This window comes from Wyeomyia smithii, chromosome 3, assembly GCF_029784165.1.
Source record: "Wyeomyia smithii strain HCP4-BCI-WySm-NY-G18 chromosome 3, ASM2978416v1, whole genome shotgun sequence".
NCBI lineage: Eukaryota > Metazoa > Arthropoda > Insecta > Diptera > Culicidae > Wyeomyia > Wyeomyia smithii.
The window spans coordinates 57,838,225-57,856,957 of NC_073696.1; the positions used below are offsets into that span (position 1 = coordinate 57,838,225).

General features: G+C 33.1%; 1 protein-coding gene across 16 annotated transcripts in view; it reads left to right on the forward strand.

The window, feature by feature from the left end:
• The window catches only part of LOC129731687 (uncharacterized), a 377,272-nt gene that overhangs the window by 280,485 nt on the left and 78,054 nt on the right, over nucleotides 1-18,733 (forward strand). For all 16 annotated transcript variants that reach the window (XM_055691869.1, XM_055691867.1, XM_055691866.1 and 13 more), the window contains 2 exons: nucleotides 4,669-4,883; nucleotides 10,408-10,537. In XM_055691869.1, coding sequence (XP_055547844.1) covers nucleotides 4,669-4,883; nucleotides 10,408-10,537 — 345 coding nt within the window. The remainder of the gene's footprint in view (nucleotides 1-4,668; nucleotides 4,884-10,407; nucleotides 10,538-18,733) is intronic.

An 18,733-nucleotide genomic window follows, 5' to 3' on the forward strand; every position in this document is an offset into this window, starting at 1 on the left:
ATCGGAATGATGCCAAGAGACCTGAACACGACACCAGATGAACCCGAAGTCACCATCTAGAATTTGAAAATGGCGTCTGAAATCGATTTCCAGTCTCAGGGCATCATTTTAATTCCTGAGATACACATATTGGGGGGTACTTGACCATTTTGTGATGTTTTCTAGACACCGGAAGTTGCCATCTTGGAATGCAAAATGGCGTCTGTAGTCATTTAATGGTTTCAGAGCACCATCCCGATTCTGAAAATACACATATTTGACAACAGAAACCAGAGTCGCCTCTTGGAATCCAGAATGGTGCCTGGGGTTGCCATCCAGTCTCTGGACATCATCTCGATTACGGAAATACACATAGTGGGGGATATCTGATCATCTTAAGTTGTTTTTTTTTTTAGAAACCGGAAGTCGCCATCTTGGAATTCAAAATGCCGTCTGGGCCATTTTCCGATCTGTGGACATCATCCCGGTTGTGAAAATAAATATTGGATGGTATTTAATCTTTTTTTTTTCATTGTTTCTTTGGCCTTTAGAAGCCCCAATCTATTCCGGAAGGGCCATTTCGAAAACATATCAACAAAACCTCTGCTCTGTTGTTTTAGAGCTTCTGTAGTTTTTGAATAGGTCCCAGATCTAAGAAAATTATATCAAAACAGCTCAAAACACAACGTTTCTCATAGCTTTGCACCATTTAAACGGAATCTTAAATGTTTACATGAGTGGTTGACTGACGTTATAATACTGCAAATTCATACAATGTTACCAGTTGATTTTGCTGGTATGTTTCGAAAAGGCCAATGCGTACTTTTACTCCGCGCGTACTATTGCCCTTCACTAATCTACTGAGCAGTCATAATAATTTTCTTCTATGTGAATTGCCTAATGAATCAATTATTGCATCCGTAATTGATCATCCGTTACGATGGGATTCAGAAAACGCTTCCTTTTTGCCGCCTAAGGTAAAAATTCCTGAAGCCACCAATACCAAAGTAAGCTGTTCCTGCGTTTGGCATGGATCCTCACCGATTATCTTCTTCAATCCAGCGTCTTCGAATGTTTTTAGCCTTTCTTCAAGCGGACAGTCGTGAACATCCAATTTACCGTCTTCTTGTTGAAATCTCCATCTGAGAATCATCACTAAGAGTTAAAAAAAAAATCTAGGTAGAATTCAACTATTTTCTTGTAAATTCAAATTTGGCTTTTATTATGAATTTATTGTGGTAAAAAAATATTATATTTTCCACAAGGCATTATTCCCTGCAATTCATTCTCAGACAGATTTCTGTATAATCAGAGGTTCCTGAGCTACAATGCTTTGAATAAAACCTATGCCAACATGCATACGCCCTTTTAGAAAATTATTTTTGAGTCCGAAGAATTCCATGCGGACATGCGGAAAATAGTCAGTTTGCTAAGTGAAGTACAAAGTGTGCAAAGTTTCATTTAAGGGAAGAATAGTCGATTTGGGACGAGAGGCCGTTTGGCATGGTTTTGCTACTATGTATAGTGGTAGATTCTAGCGTTAAAAAAACAAAGCAGTGCTGTTAAACTGGACACTTGTACAGATGGAGCCCGTTTTTCTATAGATGAATATAAGTGAAAAGAAATATAATTTTGCATTACAGAGCAGCGGGACATGCACGCAGTAGATTTGTATGAGCAATCGGTACCTTCAAGACGAGACGTATTTGGCAGCCAAATAAAAACAATACTTGCTTTACCGCACAGTGAAAATAATAAATTCCAAAACAACTACATATTTTTGTCAATGCCTACGACGAGGATGAATAGTTTATCTTCTTAGTTCTCAATCATGGTTGGTTAAACTTCGGAAGTGTGTTCTCTCGTTTGAGATAAATTTGCCATTTTCAATGTACAACAATTCAGTAGCTTCTGTTTTTTTTTTGTAAAGTCGATTTAGGAAAGCAGTAAGAAAGTATTAAAATATTGTTTCCAGAGACCAAGTTCACATCTGCATCTCTAACGACTGTCACAGAAAGAAAAAGGTTTTTTTGGTCACCATGGTAAGACACGGATTATGTTTTTACTCTTACCCTTCCTGCAAAGTTGGTTTCTCCTGCCAAATATCGACTTTTATAGTTGCCTGAAGAGGTATATTCATTAAACTGTGTTGTACAGTTTAACTACTATTTTTTTGAGTTTAACTTGAGAGTATGGTCAATGTGAGGAGCGTAAAAGTCTATGTGACACCAAACGGTTTGATTCTATTAAAATTCGAAATCGTGAAAATTCGCTTGTCAAAGAAGGGACTGTAACTTTGAGGCTACATGCTGTCCTCTAATTCACAATATGGACACTTCTACAGACTCAGCTCTTATTGTTATTCTTGAAACTACTTTAAACTGCTGAAGTGAGTGGATTTCGTTTTGAGATTAGACCCCACTTGATTATATAATTTTGTTAGATTCAGATAAGACTATCGGAGCTTTTTTAGCTAACTGAGTTAGTGTTTATCATACACATCATTATTGAAACTTTAAAGTCATTCCTCAATCATCGAAACCTCCAAAAGGTTGGATTTTTTGTTCTCTGAGTAATGAGATTTTCTGGAACCGTGTGCTATGCGAATCAGCGTTTAAAACTTATTCGTCTAATTATTCATCATCAATCAGTAACTAAAAAAATAAGTAACTTTTCTAGATTGGAATCTTTCTGTTGGCATGGTCGAATGACAAATAGAATGCATGACAATGTACATTGTTGGTATTCTACATTGACTGAGTTGTTTATTACAAGTTATACAGTTATGCAGTACCCAGAGAGAAGATAATAAATTATTGCTATTCGCAAATGCATTAACAATGAATTGAGTTTAATTGATCATTTGTAGGTCTAAGATGTAAACATGATTTCCAACTGGTTGTTATCCTAATTTTTGTTTATTTTTGTCGCATACCTCAGCGTTACTCATCCTTTAAGCCTAGAATACGCTATAATTCAGTGCAGTAGAGCGATTATGATCAGCGGCACTTCAAAAGCTAATCTATCAATCTACCGAACCAATGATAGCAGTTTCAAACGGTGTACATGGCGAGTTCAGTTAACTTTCCGTGCACTAGTGAAGTGTGTAATCTCATTCGCTACGAACCACCTTTTGCTACTCTAGCCACTTCTGAATGGAAAAACACATTTTTCCACCAATCGCACTACCTCGAGTAGCGACCGACGCGAGAATGGATATTTCAATGAACTGCAGAACAACAGCTTTCCATTAACGCCGGTCATAGTTCCACTACCATTAGTTTCGCACAGATTGGAATGATTGAAATCATTCCCAGTACACACAGCCTATCAGGGTTGCCTATAGGATGCCATTGCCTCGACGACGACGATGGATGATGGTACATACAATGTAAAAGCTTCAGCGGTACGTGTAGCGGCTCCAGCAACAAAAGTTGACCGCCGTAAAATCATTGTGAAGTGATGTACGGTTTCAAGCAGAATGCAGTTCGATTGCGAGTGATGCGTGCGTGTGTGGGGTATATCGTACTGGCTCGAGTAAAGTTTGTTTCCCGGATTCCGACTGGTGTGTATTGTATTGCATGCCATGATCCGTCATCGATAGAAAGTAACGCGGGTTTTCCAATTGGGTGATTCGAAGCTTCCAATTTATTTTTGCACACCGTACAAGGTGTATTGTTGTTTGGTTTATCACGTTTAGATATGTTTAGTTCATAGTTGCTGGTGGAGCAGTAAATTCTGCAGTCGATGGATGGACTTCGATGGGTAAACATTTGTGCATCATAGATTTGTCCTAGAGCATGAACTGGAAAAAGGTCAGAGCTTTTTAAACGTTCCTGTGATTTTTTTGTGCCCACAGGCAGCTCGGAAGTGATCATCTGATCACTGTCTTATCAATCTTTGATCATAATTTAGTCTTACAATTTTAGCTTTTCGAAAAGTCATATAACGTTACAAAAATAGAGTTGAAAAAACTAAGCAAATAATATTTTAAGTTTCAAGTAAACGCTGTTAAATACTTAAAACTGCATTTTGACAACTGTTTGAAATGTTCGTGAGCTAAACAAAGGAGCTAAAGTGAAATTGAATAGTTAAAAAACACATTTTTTACACATGAAAAGTCTAATTGTAAATATTTTTATCGAATGCGATACTTCTCTTCAACCCAGAAAAATCCTTTGGATTCAGACAGCCAGAAGATCACTCGTGATTTCAAAAGAATAATTCATAGTGTTCCAGTGTCTCAGTCTCTACTAATTGATAAGCACAGCACAGCTTTACAGCTGATATATTCTAGTTCACATCCAATTAGTACTTAGGAATCCATAACCACGAACCACTAACGGCAACAGTAACGTCATTTTCTTCTTTGACGACGGTTGCCTTGCCGTAATTAAATCTGATTCGCCGTCATTGATCTTCCGTGTACTTTCCTACCAGCAAACAACCTGGAGCGTCTCTAACTCCAGGCGCTCTCCATGTTATCTCCTTCCCATACAGTGAGCAAACATTATACCCGGAGTTGACCGTACCCAAGCTTACCGCTCGATGATGCATGTGTGTAATCGAGACGGCATCATCACGATTTTTGCCTCCAGAGCACTCAGGCTTACGACACCAGCAGCAAATCAACAACAGCCCAGCTTCCACTAACCAGTTTTCCGTGTCATGCTTCTTCCTTTTTCGCAGAATCATCGCTAGGATTACGTAACGTTCGCGTCACTGTGCCGACAGCTATTCGGAAGGGGGAGTCAGCGCATCTGTATTGCAACTACGAGATGGAGGACAAGGAACGGCTCTACTCAATCAAGTGGTACAAGGGCAAACGGGAGTTCTATCGGTACACACCCCAGGAGCAACCACCGATGAAGGTGTTCCGATCGGCCGGCGGAGTGGAGGTGGATGTGAGTATCGTTCTCCTATCTCCTATGCTACCTTATATATGTAAGCCCTTCTGGTTTTAGTTTATATTACAGCATGCATACGAAGGAATAGACTCTCTTTACTGTTTCGGGTCGGTAAGATTGTTGGATTAATTAAAATGATCCCTTAAGTAAACAGTAGATACAAACTTGCAGTGTACCTTCATGCCGACGAACTTTGGTTTAAGGTTCGGTTACTAAGCTGCAAGAAAGTATAAATGCTTTTAACTATTGACACTGGGCGATGCTTTTTTTTGCAATTGAGCATAAAATTTACAGATACTGAAATTTCAAGTCTAATGAAAAAGAAACTCACTCCGCATGTTTTTAATCTTACTTACATATTTTGCGCTTTTCTTTAAAATGAATTACAGTAACGTACTCGAATAAACTGTTAGTAAAATTAAATCCCCAAAAATAGTTCTCCCCGAGAGTCTACCTTCTATTTTACTGATAGAATCAGAACAAAAACCAAAATGACTGCAGCATCATTAGTAAAATGAAACCACGCTGAAGAATAAGGCAAACATGCTTCGAGCAAGGTAACCAAAGCAAGTTCATCACATTTTATGAAAATGAAATTTCGTCTGACTGTTTCTTATCCTTCCACGTAAGTTTGTTGAAAAATTTTTCGGCTCTTCGTGCGTAATATAGTACCTTTTCTGTGCATGACCTTGGCTACGAAGAAATAAGAATTTTGTTTTCCAAATTTAACATTCGTAATAGAAAAGAATTCGCTTGAGAGGTTGAATATTGTTTGAACAAACTGGATTATTTATCCCGCTGTTGAAATCCTCATAGCAGTAAAATAAAGCTCGTTTAAAAGCTATTATCGTCTGAAATCGATCTGCAAAATCCAATAAACCGAATTTTTCCGGACTGCGACAAAAGTTTCTCTCGACCTACGAGAAACGCAGGACGGTTCGCGTTAATACTGCCGAATCGAAAAGGATTCCATCGCAAAAAAAGGCTCCACAAGAAACAACGTACTGTCAGACGAATTATTTACGACTGTGTTTTTCTCATCGTGTTTCAGTATTCTATCTGACCTTTCTATTGGTGGCGCCAGATCGTCTCTCTTAATCTTCGATTGATTTTGAGCAAGAAACGGGTATTATTCCTCAGTAGAAAAACTATAAACTCCATCAGTTAACTGCGATACAAGGCGTCTCCATCAAATTAAAAGTAGCGGTGAAATTTCAGAAAATTGTTTCCGAAATTTGCGTAAGGAGAAAGGTCAAAATCAGCAACCAGTTTGAAGTGACAATTCTTTGTTCAATTTGGAATTAATATAATGAGCTTACATTGCACAGAAAACTATTAAAAAATCTTCCAATTTCAACTAAATTGGTTTGAATAAAAAAATTCAAGTTTTTATTAAATTTAAATTGATCATAATCTAAATTGTTTCCCGATTCCTGGCTGGTGCTTTTTGTTGCCAAATTTCTGTTTTATGTTTTCTGCTTTCTGTTTTATGTTTTCTGTTTTCTGTTTTCTGTTTTCTGTTTTCTGTTTTCTATTTTCTGCTTTCTGTTTTCTATTTTCTGTTTCCTGTTTTCTGTTTTCTGTTTTCTATTACTGTTTTCTATTTTCTATTTTCTATTTTCTATTTTCTATTTTCTATTTTCTATTCTCTATTTTCTATTTTCTATTTTCTATTTTCTATTTTCTATTTTCTATTTTCTATTTTCTATTTTCTATTTTCTATTTTCTATTTTCTATTTTCTATTTTCTATTTTCTATTTTCTATTTTCTATTTTCTATTTTCTATTTTCTATTTTCTATTTTCTATTTTCTATTTTCTATTTTCTATTTTCTATTTTCTATTTTCTATTTTCTATTTTCTATTTTCTATTTTCTATTTTCTATTTTCTATTTTCTGTTTTCTATTTTCTATTTTCTATTTTCTATTTTCTATTTTCTATTTTCTATTTTCTATTTTCTATTTTCTATTTTCTATTTTCTATTTTCTATTTTCTATTTTCTATTTTCTATTTTCTATTTTCTATTTTCTATTTTCTATTTTCTATTTTCTATTTTCTATTTTCTGTTTTCTATTTTCTATTTTCTATTTTCTATTTTCTATTTTCTATTTTCTATTTTCTATTTTCTATTTTCTATTTTCTATTTTCTATTTTCTATTTTCTATTTTCTATTTTCTATTTTTTATTTTCTATTTTCTATTTTCTATTTTCTATTTTCTATTTTCTATTTTCTATTTTCTATTTTCTATTTTCTATTTTCTATTTTCTATTTTCTATTTTCTATTTTCTATTTTCTATTTTCTATTTTCTATTTTCTATTTTCTATTTTCTATTTTCTATTTTCTATTTTCTATTTTCTATTTTCTATTTTCTATTTTCTATTTTCTATTTTCTATTTTCTATTTTCTATTTTCTATTTTCTATTTTCTATTTTCTATTTTCTATTTTCTATTTTCTATTTTCTATTTTCTATTTTCTATTTTCTATTTTCTGTTTTCTATTTTCTATTTTCTATTTTCTATTTTCTATTTTCTATTTTCTATTTTCTATTTTCTATTTTCTATTTTCTATTATCTATTTTCTATTTTCTATTTTCTATTTTCTATTTTCTATTTTCTATTTTCTATTTTCTATTTTCTATTTTCTATTTTCTATTTTCTATTTTCTATTTTCTATTTTCTATTTTCTATTTTCTATTTTCTATTTTCTATTTTCTATTTTCTATTTTCTTTTTTCTATTTTCTATTTTCTATTTTCTATTTTCTATTTTCTATTTTCTATTTTCTATTTTCTATTTTCTATTTTCTATTTTCTATTTTCTATTTTCTATTTTCTATTTTCTATTTTCTATTTTCTATTTTCTATTTTCTATTTTCTATTTTCTATTTTCTATTTTCTATTTTCTATTTTCTATTTTCTATTTTCTATTTTCTATTTTCTATTTTCTATTTTCTATTTTCTATTTTCTATTTTCTATTTTCTATTTTCTATTTTCTATTTTCTATTTTCTATTTTCTATTTTCTATTTTCTATTTTCTATTTTCTATTTTCTATTTTCTATTTTCTATTTTCTATTTTCTATTTTCTATTTTCTATTTACTATTTTCTATTTTCTATTTTCTATTTTCTATTTTCTATTTTCTATTTTCAATTTTCTATTTTCTATTTTCTATTTTCTATTTTCTATTTTCTATTTTCTATTTTCTATTTTCTATTTTCTATTTTCTATTTTCTATTTTCTATTTTCTATTTTCTATTTTCTATTTTCTATTTTCTATTTTCTATTTTCTATTTCTATTTTCTATTTTCTATTTTCTATTTTCTATTTTCTATTTTCTATTTTCTATTTTCTATTTTCTATTTTCTATTTTCTATTTTCTATTTTCTATTTTCTATTTTCTATTTTCTATTTTCTATTTTCTATTTTCTATTTTCTATTTTCTATTTTCTATTTTCTATTTTCTATTTTCTATTTTCTATTTTCTATTTTCTATTTTCTATTTTCTATTTTCTATTTTCTATTTTCTATTTTCTATTTTCTATTTTCTATTTTCTATTTTCTATTTTCTATTTTCTATTTTCTATTTTCTATTTTCTTATTTCTATTTTCTATTTTCTATTTTCTATTTTCTATTTTCTATTTTCTATTTTCTATTTTCTATTTTCTATTTTCTATTTTCTATTTTCTATTTTCTATTTTCTATTTTCTATTTTCTATTTTCTATTTTCTATTTTCTATTTTCTATTTTCTATTTTCTATTTTCTATTTTCTATTTTCTATTTTCTATTTTTTATTTTCTATTTTCTATTTTCTATTTTCTATTTTCTATTTTCTATTTTCTATTTTCTATTTTCTTTTTTCTTTTTTCTTTTTTCTATTTTCTATTTTCTATCTTCTTTTTTCTATTTTCTATTTTCTATTTTCTATTTTCTATTTTCTACTTTCTATTTTCTATTTTCTATTTTCTATTTTCTTTTTTCTATTTTCTATTTTCTATTTTCTATTTTCTATTTTCTATTTTTTATTTTCTATCTTCTATTTTCTATTTTCTATTTTCTATTTTCTATTTTCTATTTTCTATTTTCTATTTTCTATTTTCTATTTTCTATTTTCTATTTTCTATTTTCTATTTTCTATTTTCTATTTTCTATTTTCTATTTTCTATTTTCTATTTTCTATTTTCTATTTTCTATTTTCTATTTTCTATTTTCTATTTTCTATTTTCTATTTTCTATTTTCTATTTTCTATTTTCTATTTTCTATTTTCTATTTTCTATTTTTTATTTTCTATTTTCTATTTTCTATTTTCTATTTTCTATTTTTTATTTTCTATTTTCTATTTTCTATTTTCTATTTTCTATTTTCTATTTTCTATTTTCTATTTTCTATTTTCTATTTTCTATTTTCTATTTTCTATTTTCTATTTTCTATTTTCTATTTTCTATTTTCTGTTTTCTATCTTCTATTTTCTTTTTTCTATTTTCTATTTTTTATTTTCCATTTTCTTTTTTCTATTTTCTATTTTATGTTTTCTATTTTCTTTTTTCTATTTTCTATTTTCTTTCGCTTTTTTTATTTTCTTTCTATTATTTTTAGGGCATATGAGCACGTGATTTCGATACAATAAGCAGCTTCACAAATCGTTTGCGTTTTCAATCAGCCTTTAAAAAATAAATTATAAACTAACAAATGCCAAAACATTCTTTCCAAATAATATTTGCAAAACAGGATAATATTTTCACGCAGCAAAAGCATTTAATTACGAACCATTTAACGGAGGCGATAATTCTTCTTCATACAAAGCATGGCTCTCTCATAATTTTGCACCGAATAAACGCGGGTTCAGGCAAAATTGTTCCAACGTTTACTATTTATTGATCCACTCGAACATCGCCCGGATAGGAGAGGCCAGCAGTTTTCTCAACCATCGGTGTGCGTTCCCAGCACGTGCCGTACAATCGAAAAGTACACACAAACAGCCATTTATTTTCACGACTTTTACTTCTGTTCTGTAAACAAGCAGATAATTCATAGAAGAATTTGCCGTGCACTAAAAACGTTTCGCGCTTTCACGATTCTTTATCTGATACCGTGGGCGGTCGTTTTAGAAGCGGAGAGAGACCCGCGGAAATTCATTCGGAATGAGTGCGGCTGAACATTGTTATAAAATTCCATCCAGAGCGGAGGGGGAAGCTGCAAAAACATCTGCGGGGGAGAAATGGGAAATAAAATTCGCGCATTGTTTTCGATAAATTTTAGTGTGGGCACTTTCTATATTGGATGCAAAAATGGTATTGATTTTTCGGATTTATGAGCGGCAGCTGGGCTGCGCATTGATAAACTCAATTTTGTTTCGAGGTAACAATTTTGTTTTTTTTTTATCGATGCGAATTGGCTCGAGTGCCATGGGCTCGGGGTGTTATTTGTTGTCGTTGACATTTTTTTGCCAGTGTTCATAGTCAAGCACCATCGCGTAAACTTTCGTGAAACAATTATCGTTTTTTTCTACATTTTTTTCCAGAATTTACTATCCAACGAAAGCCACGTCGTCATCAAAGCAGCAAATGTGTCGGGCAAATTCAGTTGTGAAGTGTCAGCGGATGCCCCATCCTTTCACACCATTATCGTTTCCGGTGACATGGAAGTAATAGGTGAGATGGTTTTTATATTTATTATAGATTTTTCCACACCTTTCATTAGTACTGAAATCGTAACTAAATTTCTAACAAAACAGTTAACCAGAATCCAATAACAAATCCGTATATTATTGAAGTAGCAAAAATCAATTCAGATTACGGAACGATTTAAATTCACATTTAATTCACCAGCAAATAGTGCTCGACTTGGCGGAAACTTGTCGATGCGCCCAATAGAATGTTATTGGATTGTGCTACTTTGCCTAGATTGATCCTTTCTGTCGGCGCCAGACACAGATAGTAAAGTTTTTGTCCTTTTTCCTTAACTGTACTACTTACTGCAGTACCGGTTTTCTCCTTGATCCTCCAAACGGTTTCATTCTTGTACTTAGTTCAACTGTGCTTCTCGGTACTAGCTGCAGAAAAGTGAATGTCTTGAGCAGACGTTTTATTACTCTGGTGCATTTTATTTTTTTGCTTAACCTAGAAATACGACTGTTACGGAAGTTCACATCAAACGGGCAATTTTTTCTTTGAATTTCTTTTATCTCCCACTAGAGCATCGTAGTTTCCGTCTCGAGAATTTGCCTCTAGCGTATTTGACTTTCAGATGCCTCCGCAGATGATGACACGATTCACCCCACCACTGAGGGTGGGGGAAGCAAATGTTGTCTGCGAAATCAGAATCTCAAAACATCCAGAGGATACCTTTAATGAACGCTGATTCAAGCAACGGAAGACCGGTTGAAAAGATGCTGGAAGTTGGCCAAATTTCCACCAACGCATTTCAAGTAACGTTTTGTGAATGCGAAGGCATTTTATCTCATCTTGAATGGGATGTCTCTTTTAATTTTACACTCGATATAGCATGATGACGCTTTGTCCGCCGGGTGAGGTTGACACGGGATTATTTGCGATAAAGAGACTTCCTGACCTGCCGCTACTGCTTCACTTCACTTCGGATTTTCTCCAGCTCTGAATGGAAAATGTTATTCTAGCTATTATGTTGATTCCCAGCAGATTTCATTTTTAAACAGCGGCAAATGAATTGCTTTGTGAATGGTAGTCCATTTGAAGAGTACGAGGACGCCACTCCAATGGAGGGTGTAAGTTATTGTGAATAAACATTCATGTACATCCATTCATACCTGTCGGGGTGGTTTTGAGTTACAATGTAGGTGCAATAAACTGACAGTGGTGTGAAAAAATCAATGCTTTTGCATTGGAGCTAGCATTCATTTTTAGTATAAAGAGTTTGAAAAGTAAACTGACTCGAAAATGCATATGATTTACAAATGGCAATGTTTAAAAAGTTACATACATCATTAAATAAGCTTTGAATACTAACAAATGTTCGGGAAATTTCGTGAACACTACGATTCTATTGATATTAAAAGTCTCCTTCGAGACTGGGATTAGAACCGGTTTTGTCACACAAAATTAGCTTGTCATTAGGTGAAAGAATATTAGTAACCGTCCATGCATAGTTTGAATCAATGGTTTCAATCTTCAATGACCCGATGATATATAGGAGAAATTTATCGAGCTTCTGGACAAAACATAAATTAGGGATTCCGCAAGTTTCCTTCGGAGAAAATGCTTGTCGGACAAGTTAGCTGGATTTCAACATAAACGAAACCAGAAACTCCTTTATCACTTACCTCCATGTCCCCTTTTGAAATACCTTAAACGTCTCGGATCTATTCGTGTAAATGTCCAAGACCTTCTTTCGAATCACAAAGTAGGAGGCCGTTTTTCGCTAATCTTACTGGGGTATATTTTTGAAAACAAAAGGGATATATTTTTAAAACCGAAGAGCTTCATAAAGGGTACCTCGATCAAGGCGAATAATATAAAAATCATCGAAGTTGATATCAACATGCAAAGTAAGCTATGTTCCGCCGAAAGAAAATGCATTAAATTTGTATCCCTCTGTTAATCAGAACTTCAAATAAATAGCGGAGAAAATACTTGTACAATTTTACTGTGAAACCGAGATAGAATCCTCCTAGCTCATGCTGATTTTCCCGCAGTAGATACATTTTTCAGCATTCACGCTATAGGAATCATCTACAAAATTTTCGCCACATTTACTGCACCGTGCCTTATAGCTGCAGTAGGCGACTGAGTGGCCTAATTGCGTGTAATGGGCTCAGTTCATTAGACGGGGTACATACAGGCACACAGGAAGACGAATGTGACACGAAACAAGTCTGATGGCGCAATTGTTTGCAGTCCAGTATCTTTATATTAGAAAAGCCGGGATTATTGAGACAGCCTACATCGCTTTCCAAGATGCACCGGACAGACAGACTCGAATCGGTCACGGCGTCGTCGATCTCCACGTCTCGCGCTGGTGCGTACACACGGCAATCCCAAAAAAGAGCTCAGAACAAGCAATATCGTTGGCCTGTTTTAAGTCATTTACAACAAACCGGAATATGTATGGTGAAATTGGAATTTCTACTATGGAACTATAGTGTGATGTCAAATCTTTCGAAATCAATGTTGAGAGATTTCGACTTTGATCCTACTTTGGGCCAGAAGTAAAAAGTCAGAAGGCCGTTGATTATTTTGTGTGAAGCCTGACACGAGAGAAAACTAAAGAGCTAACAGGAGAGAGGAGTGCATGGGGTCAAGGTTGGGAAAATTCGGAGATAAGAGTGCTTCGACTGCACCAACACTATATCTTCAAAAACTTTCAAGCTTTCAGCTCTATTCTGAGTGAAGAAGTGGATAAACCAGAGAAGGGTTTTCGTCCTGCAAGTTTATTAGCTCTGTCGTTTCCATCGATTCCACAGTAACCAGAAACCCAACATAAATTCACTCAGTATTAGAAGTGATTGAACAAACTTTCAAACAAGTTGTAGTGTGCATGTCACACACATTAAGCATTCAAAGCTGTAGCCAAATGATACCAATGGATTATTTTCGGATTCAGTTTGTTATTGGTAATCAATTGTTCAGTATTTTTATTACAGGCGTCACCCACAGCTACCGTAATCTCGTAGACTGACGTAAGCAACAGTGAGTAAAATTTTCAGTACGCAGCTTTTACAAAAACGACTATATACACTGAATTTTTTTTTTTACGCGGTTGTTTTTTGACCTGATTTCATTTTATACGATTTTATTTACAAGTGGTGGATAACTTTATCAAAACGACGCGATCTTTTTTTACGCAATTCTTTTTTGAGCGGACGCATCAATCGCGAAAAAAAAAGAGTCCAGTGTAATAAGCTTGACAACGAAATTTAAACAATCAAATCTGTACATAATGAATTTACATTAGCAAGCACATCGTTTGTAGAAAAAGGTTTACCAGCTGGAGATATGTTATTTTGTTGTGAAAAACAGCCAACAGCCTTTTTCACTGTTTTCACAACCGATTGACGTACATTCATCATAGCATGTAACAAGTCGTTTCTTTTAGGCGTTATGACAATAAGACAAAGCCTCTTAATTTGTGCTTTCACTTATACTCCCTTCAAAAATAATAATGGCACTTTTTTCTAGGATAATAAGAGGAAAAATTCCTGCCAAAAAGGTTTCAAAAAATTATAGTTCGGTAGAAAGATTTAGCTATCCTATTTTTTAAGCTCACTACACCTGAATGTAAAATATTTTAAGAATAATTCGGGCTACAAGGATCTAGTGCACACTGCACAATGGTCCAGAAACCAAATTTAGGGGGAAATTTAGCTCTGAAGTTCTATAGCAATGTTTTAGAGAAAAACTTTCTTCTACAAAGTTGCTACATATGATAAAGCGCTTATTTAAAAATTATCAAAAATTAGGGTGACCAAAATTTTCGATGCAATCAAGTATCTAACCTTTTTATCTTTGTAGTTAGAAGAAAAACTTGTTCTACAATGTAAGAGCTCTAATAATTTTAAGTAACTTTGTAAAAAAAGTTTTTCTCTATCTTTGAAAACAACCGATTTATATTGAAAAAACACATTTTGCAATCTAACTTCTTTATTTCAAGTTTCACCTTAAAACTGTCTTTGAACGACTTTTAGAGCTTTTAAATAGAAACAAATGCTGATATTGTAAATATCTCAATTCTACTCAAAGTTATTATTGTTTTTCAACAAAAAACATGCGTTTTTCATTTGTTTGTCATTCTCTTTGGGGCGAACATAAAAAATATCTCTTGGTCTCATTTTGAAGGGCATACTTGACTCTATAAATGGAAGAATTTTTAAAAATATGTTGTTTTTTAAAATTGAGTAAATTCAACCACCAAACAAAACATGAAAACATGACAAAAATTTCAATAATTTTTTATATAAAACACATAGAAAGCACGCATATCAATTTTTCTGGTATTTTTCCTAACAACTAGAAGTAATCACCTTTAATTTGATTCAAAAAGGTCGAAAACCGATCAACTGGTTCAAAAGTTATGGGTTTTTTGAAATAAAATACATCGAATATAGCCGTTGTTATGGTCGAAATTATTAGCGCTCTCAAGATTCTTGGTATAGTTTGGGCTTCAATTTGGATGTTTTAATTAGTTCGGAATTTAACTGCGAAAGTGGCGTTGCGATGTCAAGTTTTTTCCCTTAGACACTAGAGCTATGCGGGCTTCGATAAAGTTGTAGAACTCTTATTTTCATGAACCTTTACAGAATATAAAAAATTTTAAACTTTTTTAATTTCAGAGATATACAAATTTTCTTAAATTTGTCTGAATTTTACGTTTCATTGTGATAATTTTATGGGTTAACCCGAATTAATTTCTTACAAATTTTTTCTCGATAGAAATGAAATAATAACGTCATTTTCTTCCGAGGACGGAAGTTTTTTAAACACTTAAGTAAAAATATGACACAGAATTTGAAAAAATACACAATTTCGTGAATTAATTATCTCATTGGTTAGCAGTAGCAAACCATGATTATTTTTTTAATTTTCCGTCAAAAAATCTTTATTTTCTCAAATTTTGAAAGCTGTGTCGTTGTGATATTTCAATTTGAGTATAAACTTAAGTTTCATGTAAAAATACAATTGCTGTGTATTTATTGCATGGAATACACAGTCCAGTGCTCTTGTACTCTACCCAATCGATGCTGAATCGAGATTATTGGGTCACTCACAAAGTTTAATGTTTCGAATCACAGAATTGTTGCAAAAAACATGATATCCAGACAAATTCAGCAAAAAACTCATATATATATATTCCTAAAATTTGAAGAGTCTGAAATTTTGTGTCTTCCACGAAGTTACATAAAATTTTATGACTTAAAACTTTGTCCAAAATGGCAAAGCTCTAACGTGTAAAAATAAAAAGATGGTGTCGAAGCGCCATTTCTGCGGCCAAATCGCGAAATAAACTGAACGTCAAATTAAAGCTCTTATTACACCAAGAAACTTTACTGAAGACTGAATATCGATTGGATAGAGTATCAGAGCACTGGAATGAATACAAAGCAGTTGTTTTTTTACATGAAACCTATGGTTATACTCTGATTGATATATTAGAAACACAGGAAAAACACATCTCTAAATATTTAAGAAAAGAAAGAATTTTTGACAGTCAATGTTTTAAAAAAACATTCACAAAACTGTGTTTTTTTTTCGAATTCTCTGAAACTTGAAGAGTTTGAAATTTTGAATATTCTGTAAAGTTTCATAAAATTAAGATATTTACAACTTTTTAGAAACCCGCAAAGCTCTAACGCGTAAGAGAAAAAAATTGGCCACCTCCGCAGCTGCTGGACGTTCAGACCCAAATCACTGACCATTCCGTCGATCTGTAGTACGTGAAGTGGAATGTACAAGACTGAAATCCAGTTGAAAAAATCCCTTGAAAATTTGTACTGTATTTAACTCGGACCGGAAAAATACAACCAAGAGACCTGTTGTTCCTTTTGGATACAGCAGAATGGGGATTTATTTTTTACCCTCGGAACCTCGTATCTGGGAGAATCTGACGGAGGAACAAACGAGTTTCCATACCCACAACCAGTCAGGCCACTTCCGTCGTTGAACTGAAATGTTGTCATCAATATAGAGGAAAAACACAAGAAAGTACTTGTGCAGCCGGTCTCCTCATCAACCAGCTCACAAGCGATGACAATCCAGTATAATAGTTATCACAGCTCACTCAATCACTAAACCTTCTGAGCAGCGGGCAGTTGCGATTAGGGTTTGCAATCCCGGGAACGATTTCCCGGGAATTACGTTTTCCCCGAATTCCCGGATCCCGGGAACAGAAATATTGATTCCCGGGATCCCGGGTTTCCCGAGTTCCTCATAAAATTTCGCAAGATTTAATTAGGTTTCTCATACAATAGTACAAAAAAAAAAACTAAATATCCTAAATATCTAAACGCAAACTTGCGTCGTCACAATGTGGTTCAAAGTAAGCTTTACACGAAGTAAATATTTGCTTGAAATGACGGTCAATGTTTATTTGCTGTGTAATATCAAAATCTTTGCTTCAATTATGTTTCAAAAATATTTGCTGTTTTATGCAGTAAACGAAAAATTAGGCAAATATTTGCTTTGTCGGACGACGTTCTTTGCCAGTTAGTTCACTACTGAGCAAATAACTCTGGATTTTTTTCTTTGATAATTTTTTTTAAACCAGTGAATTGATAACAAATTGGATCCCGTGAATCAATGAACCAGAAATGAATGAAACTCAGTCAGTGTAACTTGGGTCGCGACAACAACATAAAAAATCATTAACAGTATAGCATATATATATATAAGCTTGAAGAAATATTTTGCACAAAAAATTAGGTACCAAATATAGCAAATATTTGCCTCGTTCAACTCCTGCCTGATACTTGCTTTTCAACACACTGAAATTATTGGACCCTCCAGTTTCGAATTAAATGAAGCAATAGCTGGAATTGGTGATTTGGAAATCAAACAAGAGCGCACATAAGCAAAGTTTTACAGAAGAGAATTTTTGATCTGAACTCGAATGAATTTGTGTTTTTTTTATTTCGTTTCTCATGCGAATTGATATTGAAGTTGTAAACGATTTTTAGATACCTTTTATTCATAAACTTTATTAAAAAACTCATTTTTGCTAAAGAATTCTTTTTTCATTCCCGGTTCCCGGGAATTCCCGGGAAATGAGATTTTTCGTTCCCGTTTTCTGGGAAATCAATTCTCGGGAATATTGCAAACCCTAGTTGCGATTTTTAATAAATTTTGAAATGAGCAATAGAATAAGTCGGCAGTGGTATGTGGTACGATATAAATTGTGGAACAGTACCACCGTCCCCCGTAGTTTAATTGGTCAAAACACCATGCCGGAGACAGGGAGATTGTGGGTTCAAGTCCCGTCGGGATGCGGTATATTTTTCCAAGTCTGTATCATATTTCCAGTTCGCTTATTTTTCGCTTTCCCTACGGCACATACTGTCTGTAAAATTTTCGCTTATTATATTAAACCTATTTTATCCGTTCCGATTCCAAAAGGGCAAAAAAACGACAATTTTACGTTCGAGATATTAAAGGTGAAATTTTCTTGTTTTTGGATTCGGATTATGACCAATTGTTTGTTGGGTAATTGTTTATTGGTAATACGTTCGCGGCTTTTTAAAAAATAAACTATTAAAAACCTGCGCAAAGTTGAGAAAACCTAAAATGTGTTGAAAAATTCCAGCGAGTTTGAATGATTGCCTCAACAATATTTTTGATTGTAAAATAACAGTGCTGGTGGAATAGCCTGATTTATGTTGCTAAATTTCCTTTGTTGCAAAAACGGCTCTTTGTCCAGAATTCAATGTAGCTGTGCAATATAATGATAAACAGCTTAAAATGAGTTACGGCTGCCCAAATGCCGTTTTTGATTCACGCCTCATCCCTATTGTTACAAACCGCAAAGCTCCGATGCTTGAGATCGTAGAATACCATCATAATGTTTATCATGCATTGCGGTTAACCACCAATTGCAAAATAGTATTCAAAAGGGCTTTGCACTGTTGTTTCAGCTGTGAATTGTCATGGCAGCATCCGTTACTCTCAATGTTCAATATGATTCAGTTCAAAAAACTTTTATAAATAGGAACACATTGGATCCATTATTTGCGGTTGCACTTGAAGTTTATAATTTAGCTTTGTTCCTTGACCCTCCAAAAACAAGGACTGTTTTCATAAACAAATGACATATGATGTTAGGAGTAAACTGATAAGTTTAACCTTATTCTAAATGTATGAAAACTCATATTATAAAAAGCTTTGAAT